This window comes from Perognathus longimembris, chromosome 3 (assembly GCF_023159225.1).
Source record: "Perognathus longimembris pacificus isolate PPM17 chromosome 3, ASM2315922v1, whole genome shotgun sequence".
NCBI lineage: Eukaryota > Metazoa > Chordata > Mammalia > Rodentia > Heteromyidae > Perognathus > Perognathus longimembris.
The window spans coordinates 118,450,987-118,474,316 of NC_063163.1; the positions used below are offsets into that span (position 1 = coordinate 118,450,987).

Here is a 23,330-nt window from a genome sequence, read left to right on the forward strand (position 1 = left end):
CTAGGTTAAAAAAAACACCCTACTGCCAGTAAACATTGAAGTTTTAGGTGTAACCTCATCTCCTTTCTTTATCCTGTGGCCCCTAAGGAAGGTTGTTCGCTTGAGTATTGATGCTAATTTTGTACACTGTAACTTGTTGAGTTAAATCTGTGGTTTTACCATGGGCTTTGAACTCTGCATTTCTAGGTGTTTTACTCAGCCAGGCAGCTATTGGAATGTTGTTAGTGTTTAAGTTTATTCTTTTCTGTTTAATTTGAATGTGTGTCACTGATGTTTAGATTTTATTTTGTTCTTCCTAATAGCTAATAATTAAGTGGTAACCAGTACTTGCTAGGCAGTGCTTCCCATTTCCTAATTTAGTCCTCAAGATCGGTGAGGTAAATGCCAGTGTTATCTTTGCCTTACAGATGATGTTGGAGAGGTTAATCAACTTAGACAAGTTCAAGCTCCTATTATGTTGTGAAAGTAGGATATGAACCCATTTCTATATTTTTTTCTGAGGAATTTGCTGCACCCAAGGCCTTGGAATTATATAAATTCTCACTAACTGTACCAGCATATAACACTTATTCCCTACCCACCCTATCTGTTTCTGATTGCTGCTCTGCTACTGAGATCTCATGTCCTGAGATTTGAGCCTCGGAAGATCCTGTCATCTAATTTGCAGGTAGTAACTCTTCGCACTGGCATGGATGCCCGTAACATGTTTCTGTATTTTATTTACTGCCTCAGTTCAGGGGCTTTCCCCCTTCCCACATTTAACATTACTAAAGTCAGTCTGATAGACTAACGATAAATTTAAATTCAGTAGCTAACATTGTTTGGCTACAAATGATCTTCTATTGTTTGACTTGGTTTGGTTTCGTGTGGTTGAGTTTTTGAGATAGGGTCTTCCTGGGTGGCCCTGTGTATCTTACAATTCCCTGTCTTCTTGTTTTAGTTTCCCAAGTACTGGGATTAGAGGTGTGTACCATCACACTTTGCTTTGTCTACTAATAAACTTGACCACTGTCCAAGGCAGATGAAGTTTCCTTAGTCTCTTCCTTTTCATTTCACTCATCCCTCATCAAGAATAACCGTCTAAGACTGGAGGCCTGGTGCAAGTAGAGACATGCTCTGTCATGGCTGGTGGGACACCATGATGTTAAAAGCTGAGTGAGAGCGTGAGGCCACAAGTTCAAGTCTCCGTACACACAAAGAAAAGAAAGAGAAAGGGGAGAGGAGGTGGGAGAGAGAGTGAGAAAAGGGGAAGGAGAGAAAGAAGGAAAGAGGGATGGAGGGAGCATTGTTTCTGGGCTCTTAGCTCAAAGCTAGAGCTCTACCTCTTGAGCTACAGCACCACTTCTGGTTTTCTGGTGGTTAATTGGACATAGAGTCTCATGGACTTTCCTGCCCAGGCTGGTTCTGAACTGTGATCCTCAGATCTCAGCCTCCTGAGTAGCTAGGGTGACAGTTGTGAGCCACCGGCGCCCGGCTCTAGAGTTCCAGATTTCATATAGTGACTGAACCTTGGGGCAGCAGGATAAAGGCCTTGGCAGGGAGAGGAAAAGGTAGGAATTAACGTTGAAGTGTGAAACTCTCGTTTCATCTCACATGGTCTCGGAACAATTTTTAATGCAGTTATTGTCACAAGGCCAATCCTTAATACTGAGCTATGATTTCTAGCAAAATCATTTGATACAAACAAATAGATGATGACAAAAGTTAATGTGGCAGTCTTAAAGAAATATCCCAATTATAAAATCACGCATATACACAAATAGTTAAATCTGGCTACAATGCAAGTTTTACTCTGGTATTCACTATTTATTAAATTAGGGCTATTTAGCAACCAAATCACCTTTTTCTCTACACTGTAATAGCAGTTTGGGAGGGGTGTAAAAATGCAAGGTTTGAGATGGCCTCTATTTACTATATACTAATGTCCACAGACATTAACATTAGAGCCAAAGGTTGAGTGTAGTGAATAAATATATTCTGAATAAGTCTTAGTTGACTTTCTGGTATAAAACTGTGTTCTTTACAGATATCAAAAGAGCATCTAATCACCTTGACTGAAACTCTTGATAACCTTTTCCATATTTTTCACTTCGTTTCTTCAATATCTAGAAAAATACGAACACATATATAAATATACACAAACATGTTAATGTTGGCTAAATGTCCACGTCATCAACATATTTTCAAAAGCCAGACAGTTCATTAGGTACCTCTGGTGTTCTGTGGGTATTCAAGTACAGCTGTTCTATGCAACCATTTCCTGATCTGATGGCAGGGGACCGGGCCTTGAAAGCCTAGGTTGTGACATCAGCCCAGGCTCTGTGAAGCAGGGCTACTTTCCAGCCTTCTGACCTGCCTTTCCATGGCATTGGGGAGTGTATTTATTATCCTTTGTCCCGTGGACCTTTGTCTTTTCTGACTCATCTTCTTAATCCCCTTCCTTAGCTGCCACCTCCATTCTTAATCATGCTGATGCCTGGTTCCCTCCCACCCCCCCACCCCCAATTTGAACTTTCGCAGTGTACTTCATGATTTGCTATTTTAAATTTCTGTGGTCAGATTTGATGTCTCAAATCTACAACTCAAGCCTCAGGCTTTTCTAGGGGGTTCTGGCCTCTCAGTTCCAGCTCTTGAGTTACACCTCTGTTTCATTGTTCTGCAGCTGGCAGACATATTTATTAAAATGTTGGGTTGTTTTGGTGACTTTCTTAGCCAAAGTAGAGGAGAGGAAGAAATAGATACAAAACTTCTTGATTTTGCTACATATAGGCAAACATTATCTGTATGTTTGCTTTCTTAGATCCTGTTTTTGGTAGGGACAATAAAAAGGAATTCAGTGACTAGAGAAAAACATTGTAATTTAATTCTTAAAAATTTAAACGCTTCATCTGTACTTTATGAAATAGTGACCAGATTATGATTTTTCTGTGATGGTCCTTGTTCTTCATCTTCTCATTCCATTTTTGTTTTCTTATTTTCCTTCCTTTTCCCTTCCTTTGTAAGAGAAAATAGCTCAGGAAACTGGTTTACAATCAGCAGTCTGGGAAATGCCAGGACTCTTTGCCAGAATCCCTCTGGATGTCACAGATCCTGACGCAAACGGCATTGTTCGGGGGCAGGGGCTTTTATGGTGCTAGGGGTCAGAGTGGCTGAGGATGGTAACTGCAGGTGTTTTCCTTTGCAGAAGCTCAGCCTGGATTCCTTTGCTGATGATTTATAATCCTTTGTATACTGACAGGCATGTTGGAGCTGGAGGTGTGGCTCAGTGGTAGAGTGCCTGCCTAGAGCCCTAAGTTCACACCCCATCTGGGGGTGGGGGTGGAGGAATGACAAATTCTCATTCCCTTCCACACCCACCCAACGTAGATGGACAGACTACACAGGATTGCTGATTTGAAGATTTGGATGTCTTTTATAATGGCAGTGTTCTCTTGTCTCAGAAACTCTTTGCCATGTTACTATTAACTTATTTGTTTGTTAATGTGCCATCACATACGAGGAGTCCTTTAGATGCTTTGCCTTTTTCTCTGGGTCAGTTTGATTTAAATAAGAGTTAAAGGGAAGAAGTGAGAATGCATGGCTCAAGTGGTAGAGCACCAGCAGTGAGCCAGAAAAGCCAAGCAAGAGATCTCAAGGCTCTGAGTTCAAGCCCCAGTAACAGGAGAAAAAAAGTTGTAAGGAACTGTTTGCTCAACTTTCACATTTGCTTTTGAGGCCTCCATGCTAAATAAGATACAGCCATTCAAGTATCACTATTTTAGGCATATTTCTTACCACCTATGCTACTGCCTTCTTGTAAAGCCAAGTGAAATTTGTGACCTGCCAAAACTACTAACAAACTGAGAATTTACTAAAACACACACACACACACACACACACTTTTATGGATGTGCTTAGTAAAGTACTCTTCTGAGATGAAATAATATTTACATAAAATACCATGGACTGAAATAATGTAAAAAAGGCAAATCAAAGGAAGGTTGGAAGATACTTGAGGCTACCCTTTCCACCTTTATGTATAGCATCAAAGTTTATCCAGAAGCCTCCGTAATATTTCTTCAAAAGAAACTACCAGTAGCAAATGCTTTTCCTTCTTTCAGCTAACAGAACCCAAGAACAAAAGAAAGTACTGTTTGTTTTCTACTTTTGAAATGCATTTTTAACATCTGATAGTACTCCAAAAGTATTTTAAAAAATTTATGTTATTGAAGCTAAACATAAATAAGCAAGGGAAAGATTTAATGAGATAAAGATACTGAAAATGGTCTCTGCCTTCTTATCTACCTGTCTGTTGAATCTTGCCTCAGGAAAGTTAGCATATGATTTACATTCTTTATTCTGATTTAGTATGGCTAATAATACCAGAAGCTTATAAGTGAAATAACTACAAATACTCTTTTTTTTTCTTTGTTCCAGGTTTCCCCTCAAAAAACCTATAAGGTAAGTTGTTCAATTGATCTTCATTCTAAAGTGTAGGCTAAATTTTAATTAGCTGCATTCCTTCATAATTATGAAAATTTTTGTGGTTCTTTGGGAGTGTGGATTTAAGTAGTACAAAATTTCATAATGCTTCCCAAAATTAAGTTATAACAGGTGTTGCATATTTTTTTCTGGAGCACAGCATTGTTTTGATAATATTTTCAGTGTTTTAAACATAAGCATTTAAAAAGTTTATTCATAATAAAAGTTTATTCATGCTGCCATTTAAGATTAATCACTAGGAAGAGATTTATTTAATTTTAAAACCTGTTCTTGACCATTAGGGATTATTGTTGTTGCTTGGGAAGGTGAGAATAGGTTGCTAGTTTTCAGTGTTTTATCACTTCAGCAACTGTAACTCCCTTTAATGAACTTAGGCACTAATTATGTCCTAATTTTTTTTTTTATTGGTTGGGGGGCTTGAACTCAGGGCCTGGGCACTGTCCCTGAGCCTCTTTGTGCTCAAGCCTAGTACTCTACTACTTGAGCCACAGCACCACCTCCGTTTTTTAAGTGGTTAATTGGAGATAAGAGTCTCATGGGTACCTTTCTTTCTGCCTGGGCTGGCTTTGAACAGAGATTCTCAGATCTCAGCCTCCTGTATAGCTAGGATTACTGGTGCGAGCCACTGGTGCCTGGCTACATCCTAATTATTTTAAGACAAAACAAAACCTAGCATGTTCAGATTTGCTAGTGCCCGTGTCAGTGTTTATTCCTTAAGAAGAAATATTCCTCTCCAGTACTTGGAATGTAGCATCTCTTCTCTTTCATCTTCATCATAAATACTATTTAAAATGTTGATAGTATGTCATTCCTAATTTTAATGCTTTTATCATTTTTAGTGACAGCATTGTCCAGGATAGCAATGATAACATTGACATTTCAATTAATCAATAGTTGTAGGTCAGAGTTAGAGTCTTGTTTCTTGCCCAGCCATTATCTGATCAATAAATGGCTAGGTCATAGAAAAACATGATATTGTGGTGTCCTCTTGAGCCCTTAAGGGTGGCCAGAATCACAGAGGCGAGGCTAAAGTGAGTCTGGCCCTAGCTGTATGTCTTCTGTCAACTCTTCTCCTGCATGCTGTACTCATGCAGTGATTCTGAGCTTGGCCATCATATATTTAGGGCTAGGGAACATGTTACTTTCATGTACTGGATTTAAGAAAAAAATGGAAATGATAGTGATTGACATGTAAAAACCACTACACACTATGAACAGCCCTTTCTAAGGATAAAATATGCTTTAATGAATAGATAGGTATTACAAAGTAGCATAGATTGAATTTTAAAACTTTCTGAAAAATACAGAGTCTTAGGTTGTATAAAGTAAACTGTTTTCCTGCTTTCTCATTATAAGACACAGTTTTTGGATTTTTAAATTGAATATTATTCTAATGCCTTCCTTATAGTAAATATTTGGTTACTTTGATTTCATTTAGGCATGGAAGTATTTTGAACCGAGAGTCACCAACAGATAAGAAGCAGAAAGTTGAACGCAGTGCATCACACGATTTTGACCCTACAGGTAAAATACTACTGTCTTCTTTCTTCCAAGGAACATTGAGAATCCGAGGGCCCGCCTGACACCGCCTAAGCATCCCGAGGTACCAGGAGCGGTGGTTTCTTGTGCTGTAGTTTAGTGCCCTTCTCCCCAGGCCCTGCAGCGTCCCTCGGCATTTAGCAGGGATGCACACGTTTCAGCTTTCATACTGTAGACTCCCAGATAGATGCATCCTTACGTAGTTAAAAGTAATGACAATAATAGAAACAGCTACACCAGAATTGGATTTGGGTCACACCAAGTACTTAATGTTAAGATGGGTCACGGTAGGAGCACTTGTAGTCATCAAATCAAGGTTGGAACAATCACTGCTTCTGCATTATTTCAGAATTCAGTTGTGATCACAGCTTCAAAAACGAACAATTTTCTCATTTTGAGTAAGCAAATGAACAGAAATCCCCTTTTCTTTGATTAAAAGTTACTCTGAACTCAGAGATCTGTCTTAACCTCTGTAGGTTTTTTTTTTTTTTCATAGATACAGTTTTTAGATATAGGGAATTTCTCTTGTGGAATTTAGGCTTTTTCTTTTTCCTTGTAAACATAATACTTAGCTTAAAAAATGGATTAATTTTTTTTGTTATTTGAAATGGATACATGTTCTTTGAGCATATATTATTTAATTTAGTTTCATATTCCCATTATAAAAGATTAAATGCTGCAATCCCAGATACATAAATACGTCTTTTAAGATATTTCTACATAGCAATATAATTTCCAATAATTAACAGAGTAATATGTTTTATTTCTGTAGATAGTTACAGTGTTTCATACTTTTAGTTCAAATTGATCTTGAACTTTGAAACAAAAATAAAATCATCTGTGAAGGGACAACTAAGAAGTAAACAGCCAGTAGTTTAGCTACATCTTGGCTAATGGGGGAAAGGAAATTCTATCATCAGTTTAGGAGGCTTTGGTCACTTATAGATCTCCAGGTAGAGAGAATTCTCTATTTCTGACACATAGTTTTGAAGTCATGGGGTTTAGCTTAGGGGCTTTTATCTTGGTAATAAAGGCCACACGTTTCTGCCCTGTGTTCATGAAAATGTTTTAGTCTTGTTAGGTTTATTCTGTATTGTTCATATATGACGGCCCAGGTCCAACAACAGATCTAACAAAAAAGTATGATTCTTCATAATACTATTAGTATAACTTTTGGTGCCTTTTTCATCTCTGCATTTGTCAGGTGGTTTTATATTATGTAGACTATTCATGTGTTGTTTTGTATGACTATTTTTATTGCACTGTCTTTTCTTTGATAAACCTTTAAAAGATGTCATTACCTGTGCTGTTCATGACTATTCTAAGTGCTTTCACCTGTGATGTCCATACTTCATGTTTGCACGATTTAACTTGATCATGATTCATTCTTTTTTTCCCCCATGAATTTTTCCCCCTTACATTGGTTTCCATATTTTCTATATCTCTCCTTTTCTCCCGCTCCTGTGCAGACAGCTCCTCCAAGAAGACAAAGTCTAGTTCAGAGGAGAGTAGATCGGAGATATATGGTAAGCTCATGTAGCTAATTCAGCCTTGTACCTCTGGAGCTTGCTTCCTGCTGTTTCATTTTGTTGTGGATAACTCCAGCCTTTCTGTGTCTGCTCTGCATGGCATGATCTGCAGGGAGCCAAGCCTGGGGTTGAATGTGGCTGTGCCCTGGAAGCTTCCGATTGGTAGAAACTAACATTGTAGATTGAGATAGGCTTCATCACGCATCTCCTCTTTCCTCTTGGTCTGGAAGGACAGTGATTATCTCTAACAAGAGTCAATTCCTCCAAACAACATGGATGGGACCTGAGTTCTTGGCCTCTTCTCACGCCGCATTTGCAGATTTTGGATTATGTAGAACTTAAGCAGTGCAGTATTTTCCTCTTAAGTACAGTACTGACATAATTTAAACATGTTAGCTGCTCTTTGGAACTTTATGTTTGTTTTTCATTATCACATGAATGAGTCATTCTTGTAGAATGTATCAGAAAATGGTAAAAATGTAAATAATTCATTTTCTTGCTTGAAGAATTTGTGCCTTTCAGAAGGTTCCCTGAAGCTTATTTTAAATGAGGAAATTTCAAACCAACACCTTTAAAAACTAATCTTAGCTGGGCACTGGAGACTCACGCCTGTAATCCTAGCCACTCAAGAGGCTGAGATCTGGGCTGGGAATGTGGCTTAGGGGTAGAGTGCTTGCTTAGCATGCATGAAGCCCTGAGTTCGATTCCCCAGCACCACATATACAGAAAAAGCCGGAAGTGGGCGCTGTGGCTCAAGTGGTAGAGTGCTAGCCCTGAGCAAAAAGAAGCCAGGGACAGTGCTCAGGCCCTGAGTCCAAGCCTCAGGACTGGCAAAAAAAAAAAAAAAAAGAGGCTGAGATCTGAGAATTGTGGTTCAAAGCCAGCCTAGGCAGGAAAGTCTGGAGATAGCCAATTAACCACTAGAAAAACTGAAGTGGAGCTGTGAATAAAAGTGGTAGAATGCTAACCTTGAGCAAAATAGCACAGGGACAGTGCCCCAACCCCTTGTTCAAGTCCCTTGACTGACCAAAAACAAAGACCAAGTTTAACCTAAATGGTGAACATTGACAACACATGATGGAAAATTTCCAGGCTCATTTCACCCTCCCAAAGATACAGTAGACCTTGTTTATGGAGTTTGCGTAGATTTTTTCTTTGTTTTTTGCAGTTTACTTGTCCACATCCCTTCTTTTGACATAGTTTTTTGAGAAAAGTGAACAAAGGACCATTGTCTGGAACCAAGAGCTTGAATATAATCTTTAAAAGATTTAAGTTCTTTCATTAGGAAGATTAAGGTATAACTTAAACTATAACTTAAGTTATATCATCTAAGGAAGATTCCAAATTTGTCCTTAAAACCAAAATTTTTTAAAAATCTAAAACAGCCAGAGAGCTATCACGAATGTTTATCCAAGTGCAGGTATTTCCTAGTGACTCCCGGGAGGAGTAAGTACATGGAAATGCCCTGTTCCCTGGAAAGTATTGGACAACTTCCCTCTGCTGACACCCGAACCCGTAGTGTGAGATACTCTTTAAGTATCACGAAGCCTCACTGTTTGGTCCCAGACCAGTGAATGTTTCCATGTGAGACACATGACTTTTTTTTTTTTTTAACTTGACCTTTTTTTAACTTGTGTAGTTCAACAGGACATGTGTATTAGGTCTTACAACAGGTCAATTAATGCTTTTTCTTCCCTCCAAAGTATTTCAACTTCTAATTAGTAAGAAATAACGCCCTAATCCTTCAGACTCCTGTCTTTCTGTTTTGTGTTTATACAGCTTCCTAAACCTCATTCTCTTTGGGGACTGAAACACTGTCCTTCAAGCTCCATTCTTTCCAGTAGCCTTTTCCATGTTGTATTTACTTCCCTCACCATTTTCCTAGATTTGTGTGGTATGTGTGCAAAAGCTTGTTGTTTGCCTTGGATGAAGACTAGCAGTTTAGGAATCGACAACAAGAAATATTATACTAATATTTTTCTTCCCAGTGGTAGCAATTTTACACTCGTCCAGACATGCTATTAGCTTGGAAGTAATAGAAACATTTTAAGTGGTAATTGGGAAGGAAGGTGTGGCTTCTCTGTATGTTTGTTCCTTGAGAACCTTTGAAACACTGCTTTTTGGAAGGAACAGAACCACAAGTGCTCAAAAAGTACTCATCAGGGGGATGAGTCGATCAGGACAGAGTCAGCATGTGTGTATTAATCTCCGACATTATAATCATGGATAGGCTTCTTTAAGAAGACTGTGTGGTTAGCATGGATGAAAAAGATAATACGGACCCAAGCAAAGTTTGGAAACGTGACTATGACTGAGTGGAGTCACAGCGTTTGGGGACATTATGATAAGCCCACCTCAGGCTTTAGCAATTACATGTTCTTTAGACATAGACATCACTCTTACATCATTTTAGACTCTTTGTTCATTAAAAGGGAACCAAATATTTATTCTATATTGACTTAAGTTTCTCCATAGTGTAGTTCAACTGGTATCTATTCAGCTTCCCCGTACTTTTCTCTGTATCTTTTGCAGTCTGTTGGACAGGGTTGAATTCATATTCTGATCTGCAGTTTTAATGATAGCTGATTTTCTGTTTTATATGTATATATGTTTATTATTATTATTATTTTTTTTTTACTAATATTGCAGTGGAGAACTTTTCTGAGTTACTACAGGAGATACAAAATTTGCAAAAGGAATTTTAAATTAGACAACAGTTTTTTTCTAACTTCTGTCTTGGTGTCTTAAAGAGATTTCCATGAATATTGTTTTTTTCATACCACACTAGCAGAATGAACGTGTTCTGTTGTTTATTACATGAATTCGTATATATTTCTAATCAAAGAGTATTTTTAATGCTTTCTCTATAGATATCTTCCCAGGAATAAAAGGCCTGAACTTCAATTTTCCCTAAATATGCTTTTTCTTGTAGCCATTAAAAGTCCTTTCCCTTAGTCTACTTTACTCATTCTATATAAAACTACACAAAATAGACTTTTGTCCTTCCATTAGAAAAAATAACATCCTCACACCATATTCTTCATTTGTACCACAAAGAACATTTTGCTTTTAAACAAACTAATTATTGTAACTATTATAGCAAGGTGGATTCATTAAGTATCATGAGGAGGAAACAGTCTTCCTTTTAGTATTTGACTGGCAGGTTTTAAACACACTTGTGCTCCCCACCCACCAGATTGGGGATTCCTTTCCTTTTTCCATGTCATATTCAAAGGCTTATTTTCCTCTTTGTGATTATAGAAGTTTTAAGAATCAAGACAAGCATGTCTTCTACTAGAAAATAAAGTCCCCAGTACTATTTCCATCATGACCTTTCCTGACACACTTCTATGGACTCATAAAAATAGTGTCATGAAAACTCACAGTTACTTTGTGAGATAAAGATGACTTCATGTCAGGGCATTCATTTCCAAGGTAGACACCTTGACCTTGACATTCTGTTCCACTGATAGACTCTTTTGTGGACTAATAAGCCATGTCTTACTATTCTCTGACTGCCTTAACAAAAGCACAAAGACCATAGTTTGTATGGTGTAAACAACAGAAATTAGTTTTCCCAAGTCCTGGTGATTTTTAGTCTGATGGAAGATGGCTTCACAATGCCACAATGTCTGTTTCCTCAGTTTGTGCTCATGTGGCCTTTCTGAGAAGAATCAGAGACTCTGCTCTCTGTTCTAATCCTATCATGATCTTATCGAACCCTGATCACCTCCTAAAGGCTCTCCCCCAGATACCATCGTGGGGTGAGGTGTCAATGTTTGGATTTTGAGGGACACAGCATTTAGTCTGTAACCGAAGTGGACCGTTAGTACAGGTTGAATGAGCCTTTTTGAAATGCTTCAGACAAATCCAGAAGTTATTTCAATTATGGAATTTTTTTGGATTCAGAAATACTAGCATGTATATAATGAGTTACAGGGATGGTATCCAACTCTAAACATGAAATTCCTTGTTTCATATATATATATATATACATATACATATATACATATATATATATACATATATATATATATATATATATCCCCTACAAGTACTCTGAAGGTAGTGTTACATAATATTTGTAATACTTTTCATGTTTTGACTGACTCAGCTTGTGAGGTTAGGTGTGGAATTTTCCTCCTGTGACCATTATGTTGCTAGTCAATAAGTTTTGATTTGGGGCATTGTTCTGAACTGCAGATTTTTATATTAGAGACGATCAACCTGTACTTGGAATATTCTGGTTTGAGTACTTCAAGAGTGTATTTGTATCTGTATTTGAGTTGTCTATGTGTCTGTGTGCTGGTCCTGGGGCTTGAACTAAAGGTACTGTCCCTTAACTTTTTTACTCAAGGCTTGTATTCTACCATTTGAGCTGCAGCTTCACTTTGGCTTTATTTTTGACTGATTAATTGTAAATAAGAGTTAATGAATTTTCCTGCCTAAGCTGGCTTCAAATCACAATCCTTAGATCTCAGCCTCGTAAGTAGCTAGGATAACAGGCATGAGCCCCCAGTGCCTGGCTCAGAATTTTTTTTTTGTCAGTCCTGGGCTTTTGACTCAGGGCCTGAGCGCTGTCCCTGGCTTTCTTTTGGCTCAAGGCTAGCACTCTGCCACTTGAGCCACAGTGCCCCTTCTGGCCATTTTCTATATGTGTGGTGCTAGGGAATTGAACCCAGGTCCTCATGTATAGAAGGCAACCACTCTTGCCACTAGCCATGTTCCCAGCCTGTGGCTCAGAATTTTTAAAATAAGGAATTTAATAAAGAATTTGATTCCTTAATGCTTCAATTTTCCCATTCATCTAATCTTTTTTTTTTTGCCAGTCCTGGGCCTTGGACCCAGGGCCTGAGCACTGTCCCTGGCTTCTTCCCGCTCAAGGCTAGCACTCTGCCACTTGAGCCACAGCGCCGCTTCTGGCCGTTTTCTGTATATGTGGTGCTGGGGAATCGAACCTAGGGCCTCGTGTATCCGAGGCAGGCACTCTTGCCTCTAGGCCATATCCCCAGCCCTCCATTCATCTAATCTTACTTCCTTGAAGTCATCTTTTACTTTCTCATTCCCCGTCCCTCGTTGTCAGCTATACGCCCTTAGAGTGTTCATCTACTCTGCCTCAGCTTTCCATTACATCACTAGACTATTTTAATAGATGCATAACTTTCTTAGACATCCTCTTCTCTATTCTTCTATAACCTACCTTCACCTGTCAGATTAATTGTAGTTAAATAAAGATTTGGGTACTCGCTGGGAAAGTAAAATAATTAATAAAATGTGCCATAATTTGTCCCTAATTTGTTATTCTGCCTTACTCCACTAATGTTCACCTAAAGGTACCAGACTCCCTTGCACGTTTTCATTTCCCAAATATGTCTTAGTGTTCTTTGCTTAATCAGTGCAAGTCCTGTGTTTTGAATGGTTTCTTTTTCCCTGAAGCTTAGAATCCTGCCCAGCACAGACACTTGACAGTCAAGTAGAAGGATAATGAAGATATAGTGCATTCTTGAAAAGTGTTTTTTGTGTTCTTACCAGAAGAATATGAAGTAGTGCATTTGTTAATTCGCTAGAAACTTCAATGCGCAATGTATATATGCTACAGAACACCATGTTGTCCAGCAAATGAAGGCAGTTTTATCTGCCAAGTTTAAGAAGCATTGCCTCCTTCCTGGGTTTGCCCAGCTGCCTCTGTCGTTTCTGAACTTTGACGCCCTGCTTTGGAGGTTGTTATTTGCTTCTGTGCTTGTCTTTGCAAATCCCGTAATGCCTGACTTGGAGTCACTTCTTAAGTGAGTTATGAAGGAATGATTGCTGAGATTGAGATGAACCATTTTAGTAGAAAATTGATGGAATAAGATCTTGACTCATCTTAGTTGGCTCTTCCTTTTTGGAAAATTTAAAGTAGAAGAAAATGTAACTTAGAAAAGAGATTTATTTCTGGTAGTGATCTAAACAAATGGAACCAGCACGCTGGGAACTTGAGGCTCCTCTTGCTGGCAGCATTATGCATTTAGACAGCAGGAGCTTCTTAATCAGAGGATTATCTGAGGGCTTGCTCATAAAACACGCATGTCTGGCAGCAGTTTACAAATGAGCTGTTTTTATAGGGTTGCGCATGGTTTTGCTCCACACCCTTTCCTCAAGCTAATTCTTAGGAGGTGAGGCTTAGAGAAGTTCAGTCATGTAATAAAATAAAAGGTGAAGAAAGACTAATGTATGTTCTCCAAAAGCAGTGTAATATGAAGGTTTACCATATTGCCTTGTGTGTCTAACACTCTGTGTTCCTTAGTTTACTATCTGGCGCTGTAATTGTGACCTTTCTAGAGCAATATATTTATAGTGAAACTTGAGAGTACCTTCTCACATTTTTCAGAATATCTTTTATCATTTCCTCTCTTCAACTCCAAACCATTACAAAGATTCAACTTAATCGTTTTCAAAATACTACTTTCGGTAATTATCTATGGAGTGAGAAGTAGACTTTATGTTGGTTTCATGTCACATTATTATAATGGGAAACCATGTCTTTTGTTAGTAAGAGAATAAAAGTTAGGAAAGCATAGTATATATGTAAAGGTGGTAGAACATTTTTACTTCTGTTTCCAGGAGAAATATTAAGACAGGAAATAAGAAAAAATTCATTGTGAATAGTTTTAAGTAGATAGGAAGTAAAATTGTTTTTAATCTGAAATTTTGCCAGGCAGATGGTTAATTAATGGTCTTATATAGTATTACCTACTGTGGATAATCTTCAGGGATATGATTTTCTTCTCTTGTTAATGACAGTTTTTGTTTATTTGTTTGTTTTAGACAGGGTCTCATTATATAGTCCAAATAGGCCATGGATTTGCCATCTGAATCCTTAGCTGGGAATGCTGGGATTATAGTCATGTACCACCATGCCTGACCATATGATTTAACTTCTTATTAAAACTGATTATGATTTATTTAAAATTTCCTTTACATAAAGTAAATTCAGATTTGTTTAGTAACTATTTACTGAGTACCTATTATATGCAGACACCTGTAAATAGTCCTTGATATGCAAAGGGATATGGAAATAGTAAGACAGACACAAGCTGCTTTCTAGATGTCTATAGCTTGATACAAAAGAAAAAAATGGTAATGCTTTTTGATAAGAGCATAAAAATATATATACATATATGGTTACTTACTATGCTCCATATGTGTTTAAAAATGGGTAGCAGTGGGAAAAGGTCTTCATATACCACCAAGAATGACAAGGGTGGAGCAGTACCGTCAAGTTTCCAGCGAGGTTGAGCCTTATGGCCATCTTCCTTGTTAAATGTTCTGCCTGCCCCCACACAGCTCTTATCCATCCAAGTGATTATGTGCTAGTTTCATGTATGGACTGCTGGAATTATATAGGTGCATACCACTATCTACGTCAGCCATATTGCCTCATTTTTAACAAACAGCCTTTCCTCTGTAAGCACCCAAAAAGTGTCTTTAGGAAGCCCTGTGTCTTAGTGTAGCACACAGCAGCCTTCCTTCATTGCTGGGAAGCATAGATATATATTGTGAGAATATAAATATATTTGGTATTATAATTACTTTGATTTTTATCCTAGCATCACTGTTTTGAAATGTGAATAATTGTTAAAGAGATCATGAAATGCTGATGTTTTGAAAAGTAAGCATGAAGTTATACAGACTCCTGTAAAATGTTGCTCTTTCTCTATTTCAGGAGTCTCTGATTCTGGTTATTTTATTTACTAGAACTTTATCTAGAATGCTTTTTTTTTTTTCTTGCCAGTCCTGGGGCTTGGACTCAGGGCCTGAGCACTGTCCCTGGCTTCTTTTTACTCAAGGCTAGCACTCTACCACTTGAGCCACAGCGCCACGTCTGGCCATTTTCTGTATATGTGGTGCTGGGGAATCAAACCCAGGACCTCATGTATATGAGGCAGGCACTCTTGCCACTAGGCCATATCCCCAGCCCAAGAATGCTTTTTTTTTTAAAAAACTAGATTTTATGTATTCATACTCATTCTCTTTATAGTTTCTGTTTATCTGAAAGAAGCTACACTGAACAAGGTTGACTTTCCCTATCCCTTGAGGTACAAGTCTTATTATGTAGCCAGGCTGGGCTTGAACTTGTGAACCTTCTGCCTCAGGCTCCAAATTCTGAGTTTATAGGTATGTGTCATAACCTGACCTAAAAGGTTGAATTCTGATGGGTTATTTCTCTTCTACCCACCATACATTTTATTGTTTTGTGGGAGTGATATGAAAACAAACTATTGCAGTGCTAGTAATCTCTGGAACTGAGATGGAACACAACTTTTTTTTGGCCAGTCCTGGGCCTTGGACTCCGGGCCTGAGCACTGTCCCTGGCTTCTTCCCGCTCAAGGCTAGCACTCCGCCAGTTGAGCCACAGCGCCGCTTCTGGCCGTTTTCTGTATATGTGGTGCTGGGGAATCGAACCTAGGGCCTCGTGTATCCGAGGCAGGCACTCTTGCCACTAGGCTATATCCCCAGCCCAGGAACACAACTTTTAATGTTGAAACTAATTTGAGGTAAGATGTACATAAGATGTACTCCTGCTAAGTGCACAGCACAGTTTGAAGATTTCTGAGAAATGAAAACACTAAAGTGACAATTGATGATACAGAACATTTCTACTACACAAAGTTCCATTTCCCTTCCCAGTCTTTCACTCTTTCCTCCGGCAATCACTAGTCTGCTTTTGGTTGCTATGGTTTGAACTTGCCTGTGCTGCACTGGATTTATATAATGTACTCTCTTGTGTTTGGGTCCTTTTGCTTAGCATGATGTTTTGGAGATTTATCCTTGTATCTTGTCATAAACTCATGGTACTTTTGTTTTCTTGCTGGGTAGTAGTTTATGTTATGTATATAACAATTTACTTATTCTCCATTCATATGTTGATAGACATTTGAATTGTTTCTTATCCTTGGCTCTTATGAACACATTTACTGTGAACATTTTTGTAACAGCCTTTATGTGGACATGAATTTTCATTTCTCCTGGAAATAAAATTACTGGATCATATGTAAATATGCTTATCTTTATAAGAAAATTCCAAACTATTCTCCCAAGGCTTTGTAAATTCCTACCAACATTATAAGAATTTCAGTTACTCTGTATACTTGCCAACACTTGATATGATCAGTCATATTTTTTAGCTATTCTGTTTAGTGCATAGGTTTTACTGTACTGTTTTGTGAATAGTGCAGATATTATTAGCACTTTTGTTAGTGTTTGTTGGCTACTGCTGTATCTTTCCTTTGATATGTTTATTGAAATCATTCAGTCTTTTACAAAATTACCTTCCATTGAATTATGATGTAGCTTTCAGAAATATAATCTAGACAAAAGTCCTTTGCCAGATATTTGTAACGTATTATATCTATTTTCTCCCAGTCTGTGGCTTATTTTTTCACTTTTAAAAATTTCTTTACAAGAGCAGTTTTCAATTTGAGCCTAGATTTATTCTTCCTGAGATCTTGGAGATAAGATGCTTTATTTTCTTTTGAAAAATTGGCTTAAATTTACATTTAGTCCCTTGGTCTAATTTTGGTTTTGCCCTTTTTTTCAGGGTAGGCAGGGGATCAAACCCAGGGACTTGTTGATACTTAGAAAGTATTTTACCTGCTGGGCTCCCCCCTCAACCCCCAGTGATCTGTTTTTTGGTTGAGGATGACTTCAAGGCTTAGATTTTCTCTATGGGAATACAGCTACTCCAGTCTTTTGTCTTCAGTAAACTCAGGCATATCCATGTCATTCTCAGCAAGAATATATCATGCCAAGAAGGTATTAGTAATATACTATCTTTAACATATCCTTTACATACCAGTTACTTCAAAGGTATTGTGGCTCTTGGCATAAACATCTGTCTTTTCGTCTTTTCTTTATATAAAATTCCTGGAAGTTCTTTTTTTTCCAATCATTACCTTTGTGCTATTTTAACGTTACATGGTTTGGGTTTTGGTGAAATGCTTCGTTTCTGCAAAACTAAAAGTACCTTAAGTCTCTCTACACCGATCTTCAGATCTGATCTGTGTAAAGCAGAACTGCAGAGTGGTCTGCTTAGGGACAGTTTTCCTTTGGTTGGAGTCCTCTGTTTGGCACCTTGCCTAACAGTTTTCATTTGCTGTTTAGGAGGAAAAAAATTCTCCTACATGAATCAGGTAAGTATATGCATAGATAAAGAACTGATTGAGCTCATGGGTTTTCTCCTTCCTGCTTTTGTCTCCTTTCTGTTTATTTTCACTGTGAGCCAGAGTATTTCTTCCCTTTGAACTCATCCCTTTGTCTTTACCTCTTGGGAGTGTAGCTGCAGGTATTCTGCACATATTTTCTTTATTTGAAGTCTATTTATCTGAGTATATTTTCTCGAGATTAAGATTGTATTTCTCTGGAACTTTCCATAGTATGCTCCTAGCCTTAGGTTCTGCAGCATTTGATTTTCTTAGATTAAACATCAGTTAGAGCACAGAGCAGTGGGACAGGGTTTTATGTAACAAATAAATAGCTCAGATGTGAAGGGGCTTTCCTTCTAATTGTCTCATTTCTAATAATTCCCCTCTCCAGTTTGCTATAACTTTTTAATCTTGGAGCAGTTCTATCCTCGAAATCAGTATTTGTGTTTCATTGTGATATTCCTGTTTGTTTGTTGATGGGATTAGAACTCTTACTTATAAATGGGTTTCTTGAGGTCTCCAGGTAGCATGTGGTTCATTGCTGAGAAATAATCATTGTCCTTTTCATTCTATCTTCCCTTCCTTCTTTCTTTACTCTGGTTCTTGTGCAGGTCTTGTTCAGCGGTGTGTGATCATCCAGAAAGATGACAATGGATTTGGGCTGACGGTCAGTGGAGACAATCCGGTCTTCGTACAGTCTGTCAAAGAAGGCAAGGCATTTTAAAAAAGTTTTGTCACCAGGGGCAAGTCGAATAAGCACAGAAAAGCTTGAATATGTCTGTTGCTTAGCATAGAATAACTTCATAGTTGGCAGGTCCTGTGACTGTTGTAGTGTTATGGGAATGAATTTATCTCAGGCAGTTTTCTTTATATTTTATAGAAAGAAAAGAGTTCTCATGTAATGTTAGAAACCATATTACTCTATGATTGTCAACAGCTCCAAGTCTCTAGAATTTCATTTTTTTAAGGCAACAGTGACATTTTAAAGAAGTATTGATTAAAGGGATGACAGTAGGCTAAAAAATAATCAGTTCTTTCCATCAATTGATAATGTCTTTTGCTGTTACCTATGTTGAATATTTTCTTTATTTTGGATGCCATAATTTGAGGTAGATATTTTTATCCTCATTTTATAGCTGATAATGAGCCTTCAAGTAGCAGACGATAAAAAAGTCAGCATTACACTAGTGAGTGGCAGAGGCATAATTTGAACTTAAGCCTGTCTCACTTTACAGCTCATGTTTTTAACTGCTTTGTTGTATTACCTTACTTTCAAGAAGTGAATGCAAGTGAATCATATTTTAAGTAACTCATTTCTTATACAGATGGAGCAGCCATGCGGGCTGGTGTGCAGACAGGTGATCGGATCATCAAGGTAAAGTTAAGAATGTCAATACAAGAAGGGTGAGACAAGAAAACAAAATAGCCACAAAAATGAAAACCAATGAAAAGCAGATGCTGCGTTGAATTCTTAAAAACAGCAAATCTGCACATATGACTTATTTTGTTGTTGTTGTTGATTATGGGGCTTGAACTTAGGGTGTGGATGCTATCCCTGAGCTTTTTCACTCAAGGATAGGAAATTACCACTTTGAGCCACACCTCCACTTCTGGATTTCTGGTGGTTAATTGAAGATTAGAATCTCAGAGATTTTCCTGCCCCAGCTGGCTTCAAACCTCAATCCTCAGATCTCAGCCTCCTGAGTAGCTAGGGTTACAGGTGTGAGCCATCAGTGCTTGGCTTATCATTATTTATAGCAATGCTATATGAACAAAAATGGCCAACATAGTTCTAAAAACCAATGTCTTAAGCAGCTAAAACATTTTAAATTGGTCAATGCAATGAACTGCAATATGACATTAAAAATGTTTGCTCTCTCACTTCTCTGACATACTTGGTAATCCACCACTATTACTGCTCTGAAATATTGTTATGCCACACATATGTTAATATTAATTACAATAATTAATTTTTAGAAGGTTAATTATATATGCATTTAGTGGATGCCAAAGCCTAACATTTACATTACATTTTAATGCTTAATTAACATAGCATACAATGACGCACACATGTTCACACAAATCATTGACTACACATCTATGCACAATGCTTGGAAGTGCCACTTCTATGATGTCACTTCCAGATACCTCCCAAGGAGAATCTTACCAAATTAATGGCTCACCTTCATACCTCCTACATTGTCACAGCTGCTGTCTTACACACTGCCAGGCAGAGTGCATTTTGTGTCTATTCTCATGTGTTCCAATTTAAGGCACAAATTTTGGGTAAGATATTTATTTTACCCTGGGAACATCTTCATCAGAAAGTAGCTCAGTATTAAAGTCTATGCTAAGCCTTCAAATTGTATCTGTGCCAAATTCCCTTTCAGAAGGAACCAATATGCTTGCTCTCATTATGTGTCATTACTATTACTTCATTATCTATGGCATTGTCAAGCAAATGCCCGTGCCTTTCTCCTCATGTTGATAAAATGTGAAATTCACACCTTGATGGAGTGCCATTACATCTATGAGGATTTGGGCCAAGTTATTCCTTTCAAGATAAGGCTATAAAATTCTTATATTTATGGATCTATGATATTCAATAATGTTTAAACTCAAAATAAAACCGACTTTTATGGGTTAAAACAAAAAAGGTAAGGATAAGACTATTAGGAAACTTGTGGTCGGATTGAAGACAACATATGTCAGCCATACAGTTTGTTTTTAATTTGAATTTTTATTAAAAGCAGCACTTTATGGATCTATTGAGTATTAAAACTAACTGCATTTATTTTGTAATCACTGCTACCTTTCACTGAAGGGCTTAAAAAGGAATCATATATGTCTAATAAATGAAGTCCTGTGGCTTGAGCTCAGGGCCTGGGCACTGTCCCTGAGCTTCTTTTGCTCAAGGCTAGCACTCTCCCACTTGAGCCACAGTGCCACATCTGGCTTTTTCTATGCATATGATATGGAGGAATCAAACTCAAGAACCCCATGCATGCAAGGTAAGCACGCTACCATTTATGCTACCTTCCTAGCCCCACAAGTCACTTTTGTAAAGATCATTTCTGTCAGAATTAATCAGTTAGTAGAAGTGCTTCTTAAAATATATAACTAGAAAGCTGGAGGCATGGCTCAAGTGGTAGAGCACCCATCTAGCAAGCACCAGGCCTTCAGTTAAAACCCCAATACTGGGCTGGGAATATGGCCTAGTGGCAAGAGTGCTTGCCTCCTACACATGAAGCTCTCGGTTCAATTCCCTAGCACCACATATGTGGAAAGTGGCCAGAAGGGAAGAAGCCAGGGACAGTGCTCAGGACTGGCAAAAATAAATAAATAAATAAATAGATAAATAAATAAAAATAAAACAATAAAACCCCAATACTGTGCAGAAAAAAAAAGCCCCTTAATGTGTAAGTAGGGGCTAAGGATGTGGCTCAGGAGCACTCACCTAGCAAATATGAGACCTGGAGTTCAAACTTGAGTATTACAAGCAACAGCAACAACCACAAAAAATCCCCAGGATATTGATTTTAGCCACGTATGGTATCTCATGCCTTTATCATGCCTATATTTCTAATCTTTGAGAGACTGGGGCATGAGGATTACAAGTTGAAGGCTTTCCTGAGCTACATAATAAGACCTTTTCTCAAAAATCTAGCAAACAAATATTAAGTAAATGATAAAATCCTTATATGAAATACATGCAAGTAGAAATTATGGTGGTGTATTGTTATGTGTCAAATGGATTATTCCTACAGATGAACTTTGCAAAGAAATAAGTATTGCTAAAGAGGACTGAGGGTATAGCACAGTGGTAATGCTTGCCCTAGCATGCATGAAGCACTGGGCTTGATCATGAGCACTGAAAACAAACAGATAAATAAATAAATTTCAGCAGAGAAAAATTATGTATATCGTATACATGAGAGGCAATGGTATGGATTGATTTAAGATCTGTGACTCTAGTGTAAATGTTGATCTGCCAGTAGAACTGAGTCATGTAATACTATATATGTATATATATATATGTACATATATATGTATGTATCATCTCTATTGATTTTAACTGGTTTTAATTTTAATGATAATTCTTAGCCTGCCCACTGTCATAATAGGATATACTTAATATCTGTTATTTGGTTTTCTTATAGGTGAATGGAACTCTGGTAACTCATTCAAACCATTTGGAGGTGGTAAAGCTAATAAAATGTAAGTGAATACTGTATTCAATGTGAATTGTTTTCTGAAGCCCATAAGACAAGAATCAACAGACATTTTTGATAATGGGCTAAACAGCAAATAGCATAGGAGGTGTGGAGTTTGCTGCTGTACTAGATTCTGTCATTGTAGCACAAAAGTAGTCATGGTTTTATGTTGGGCTGAATTTCCACGTCTCCCCAAGGGAGATGTCAAGCCTTGAATTGTGAGGGACACTCGGCTCTGCACGGTGCTCCTGCCGGTGGGAGGGCAGAGCGTGTTCCGGTCGGGCTAAGCTGAGCTGGGATAGGGCTGCCGAAACCCCCCGCGTCCCCAGCCCCTTTTACGTTTAAGAGCAGACACTGGACACGGAGAATTCGGGGGAGCCATCCGATGGTCTACCGGCTTCCAAAGGGTTTTATTCAAGGGAGGGGCTTATAATAACAGTAATGGCGGCAGGAAGAGGAGGGACTAACTGGGTATTAACGATTGGCTAATGGACTGCCCATCACGGTGACGTCACAGAACTTCCCGCAGAGGTGGAGACCAGGCCCCCAAGGCTGGGCGCCATGGTGGCACACGTGCTCACAGCCGAGAGGCGGGGGCTGGTTTGGCTGCCTCTTCCGGTTTTGGACACAGAAGGAGGTGGGACTACTGGCTAGCAGCCAGCAGTCCCAGGTCTTAAAGGTATAGCCATCCCCTACAGTTTTAATATAACTATACCTGGAAAAATAATCTGTGAGCCCTATTTAACCCCTTGGCTGGGGTTTGCCAACCCTTCTGCTGAATAAAGTTCTCAAGTGAAAACTCTGAAGTTACTAGTAGTCATCCTGTCAGCTCCATATATTGGGTTCATTATATCGTTGTCATTCATTTGAGTACATGCATTTATATATACATATAAATGAATTAAAAGAGGAAATTGAGAGATCAGATGGACATGGAAGTTTAGAGATCATGTGACACACTGATGAGTAGTATAATCCAGAGTAGTGGACAACTCTTGAGAAAGCTTCAGGGTTAAGGACTTACGATTTTGAGCTTGCGTTAGTACCCTTCCTGCATTTAGTTTTCATGGGAAAACTGCATCTCAGACCAGTGAGAGTCTGCAACTGCCCATTCTCTTGCCATTACAAGGTCGGAAGTGAATGGGGCTTCTCCTGCCTGGCAGTGAGGCTTGGGCAGCCAGGGCCAGCCCCTTGAAGGAGCAGTGGTTCTGTGAGCTTGTGCTTGCCAGCCGTGAGGGAGCCCGGACAAAGTCCAGGCTCTGCACCTTCCACTCCCAGCCCCAGTTCCACATTGCTACTTTTCAGTCTTGCCTGTTTCCCAAGAGAGTTCCTTTATTTGCTACAGAAATCACAGCAAAGACCAGTGTAGCAGAGGAGAGAAA

The 23,330-nt window shown here is 38.4% G+C and overlaps 1 protein-coding gene and 1 long non-coding RNA gene across 4 annotated transcripts in view; one reads left to right on the plus strand and one right to left on the minus strand.

Annotated features, from left to right (window-relative positions):
• Positions 1-23,330, plus strand: part of Arhgef12 (Rho guanine nucleotide exchange factor 12) — a 108,386-nt gene that overhangs the window by 41,382 nt on the left and 43,674 nt on the right. For 2 of the 3 annotated variants that reach the window (XM_048344000.1, XM_048344001.1), the window contains exons 2-7: positions 4,417-4,440; positions 5,921-6,006; positions 7,491-7,547; positions 18,346-18,444; positions 19,060-19,109; positions 21,895-21,952. In XM_048344000.1, coding sequence (XP_048199957.1) covers positions 4,417-4,440; positions 5,921-6,006; positions 7,491-7,547; positions 18,346-18,444; positions 19,060-19,109; positions 21,895-21,952 — 374 coding nt within the window. The remainder of the gene's footprint in view (positions 1-4,416; positions 4,441-5,920; positions 6,007-7,490; positions 7,548-18,345; positions 18,445-19,059; positions 19,110-21,894; positions 21,953-23,330) is intronic. The other variant, XM_048344003.1, reaches the window with a different exon arrangement.
• LOC125349663 lies at positions 1,895-22,852 on the minus strand. Its single transcript, XR_007210551.1, has 3 exons — positions 22,645-22,852; positions 13,257-13,262; positions 1,895-1,904 (listed from the first exon to the last, which is right to left on the minus strand). It is a non-coding gene; the product is annotated as an uncharacterized LOC125349663 (long non-coding RNA).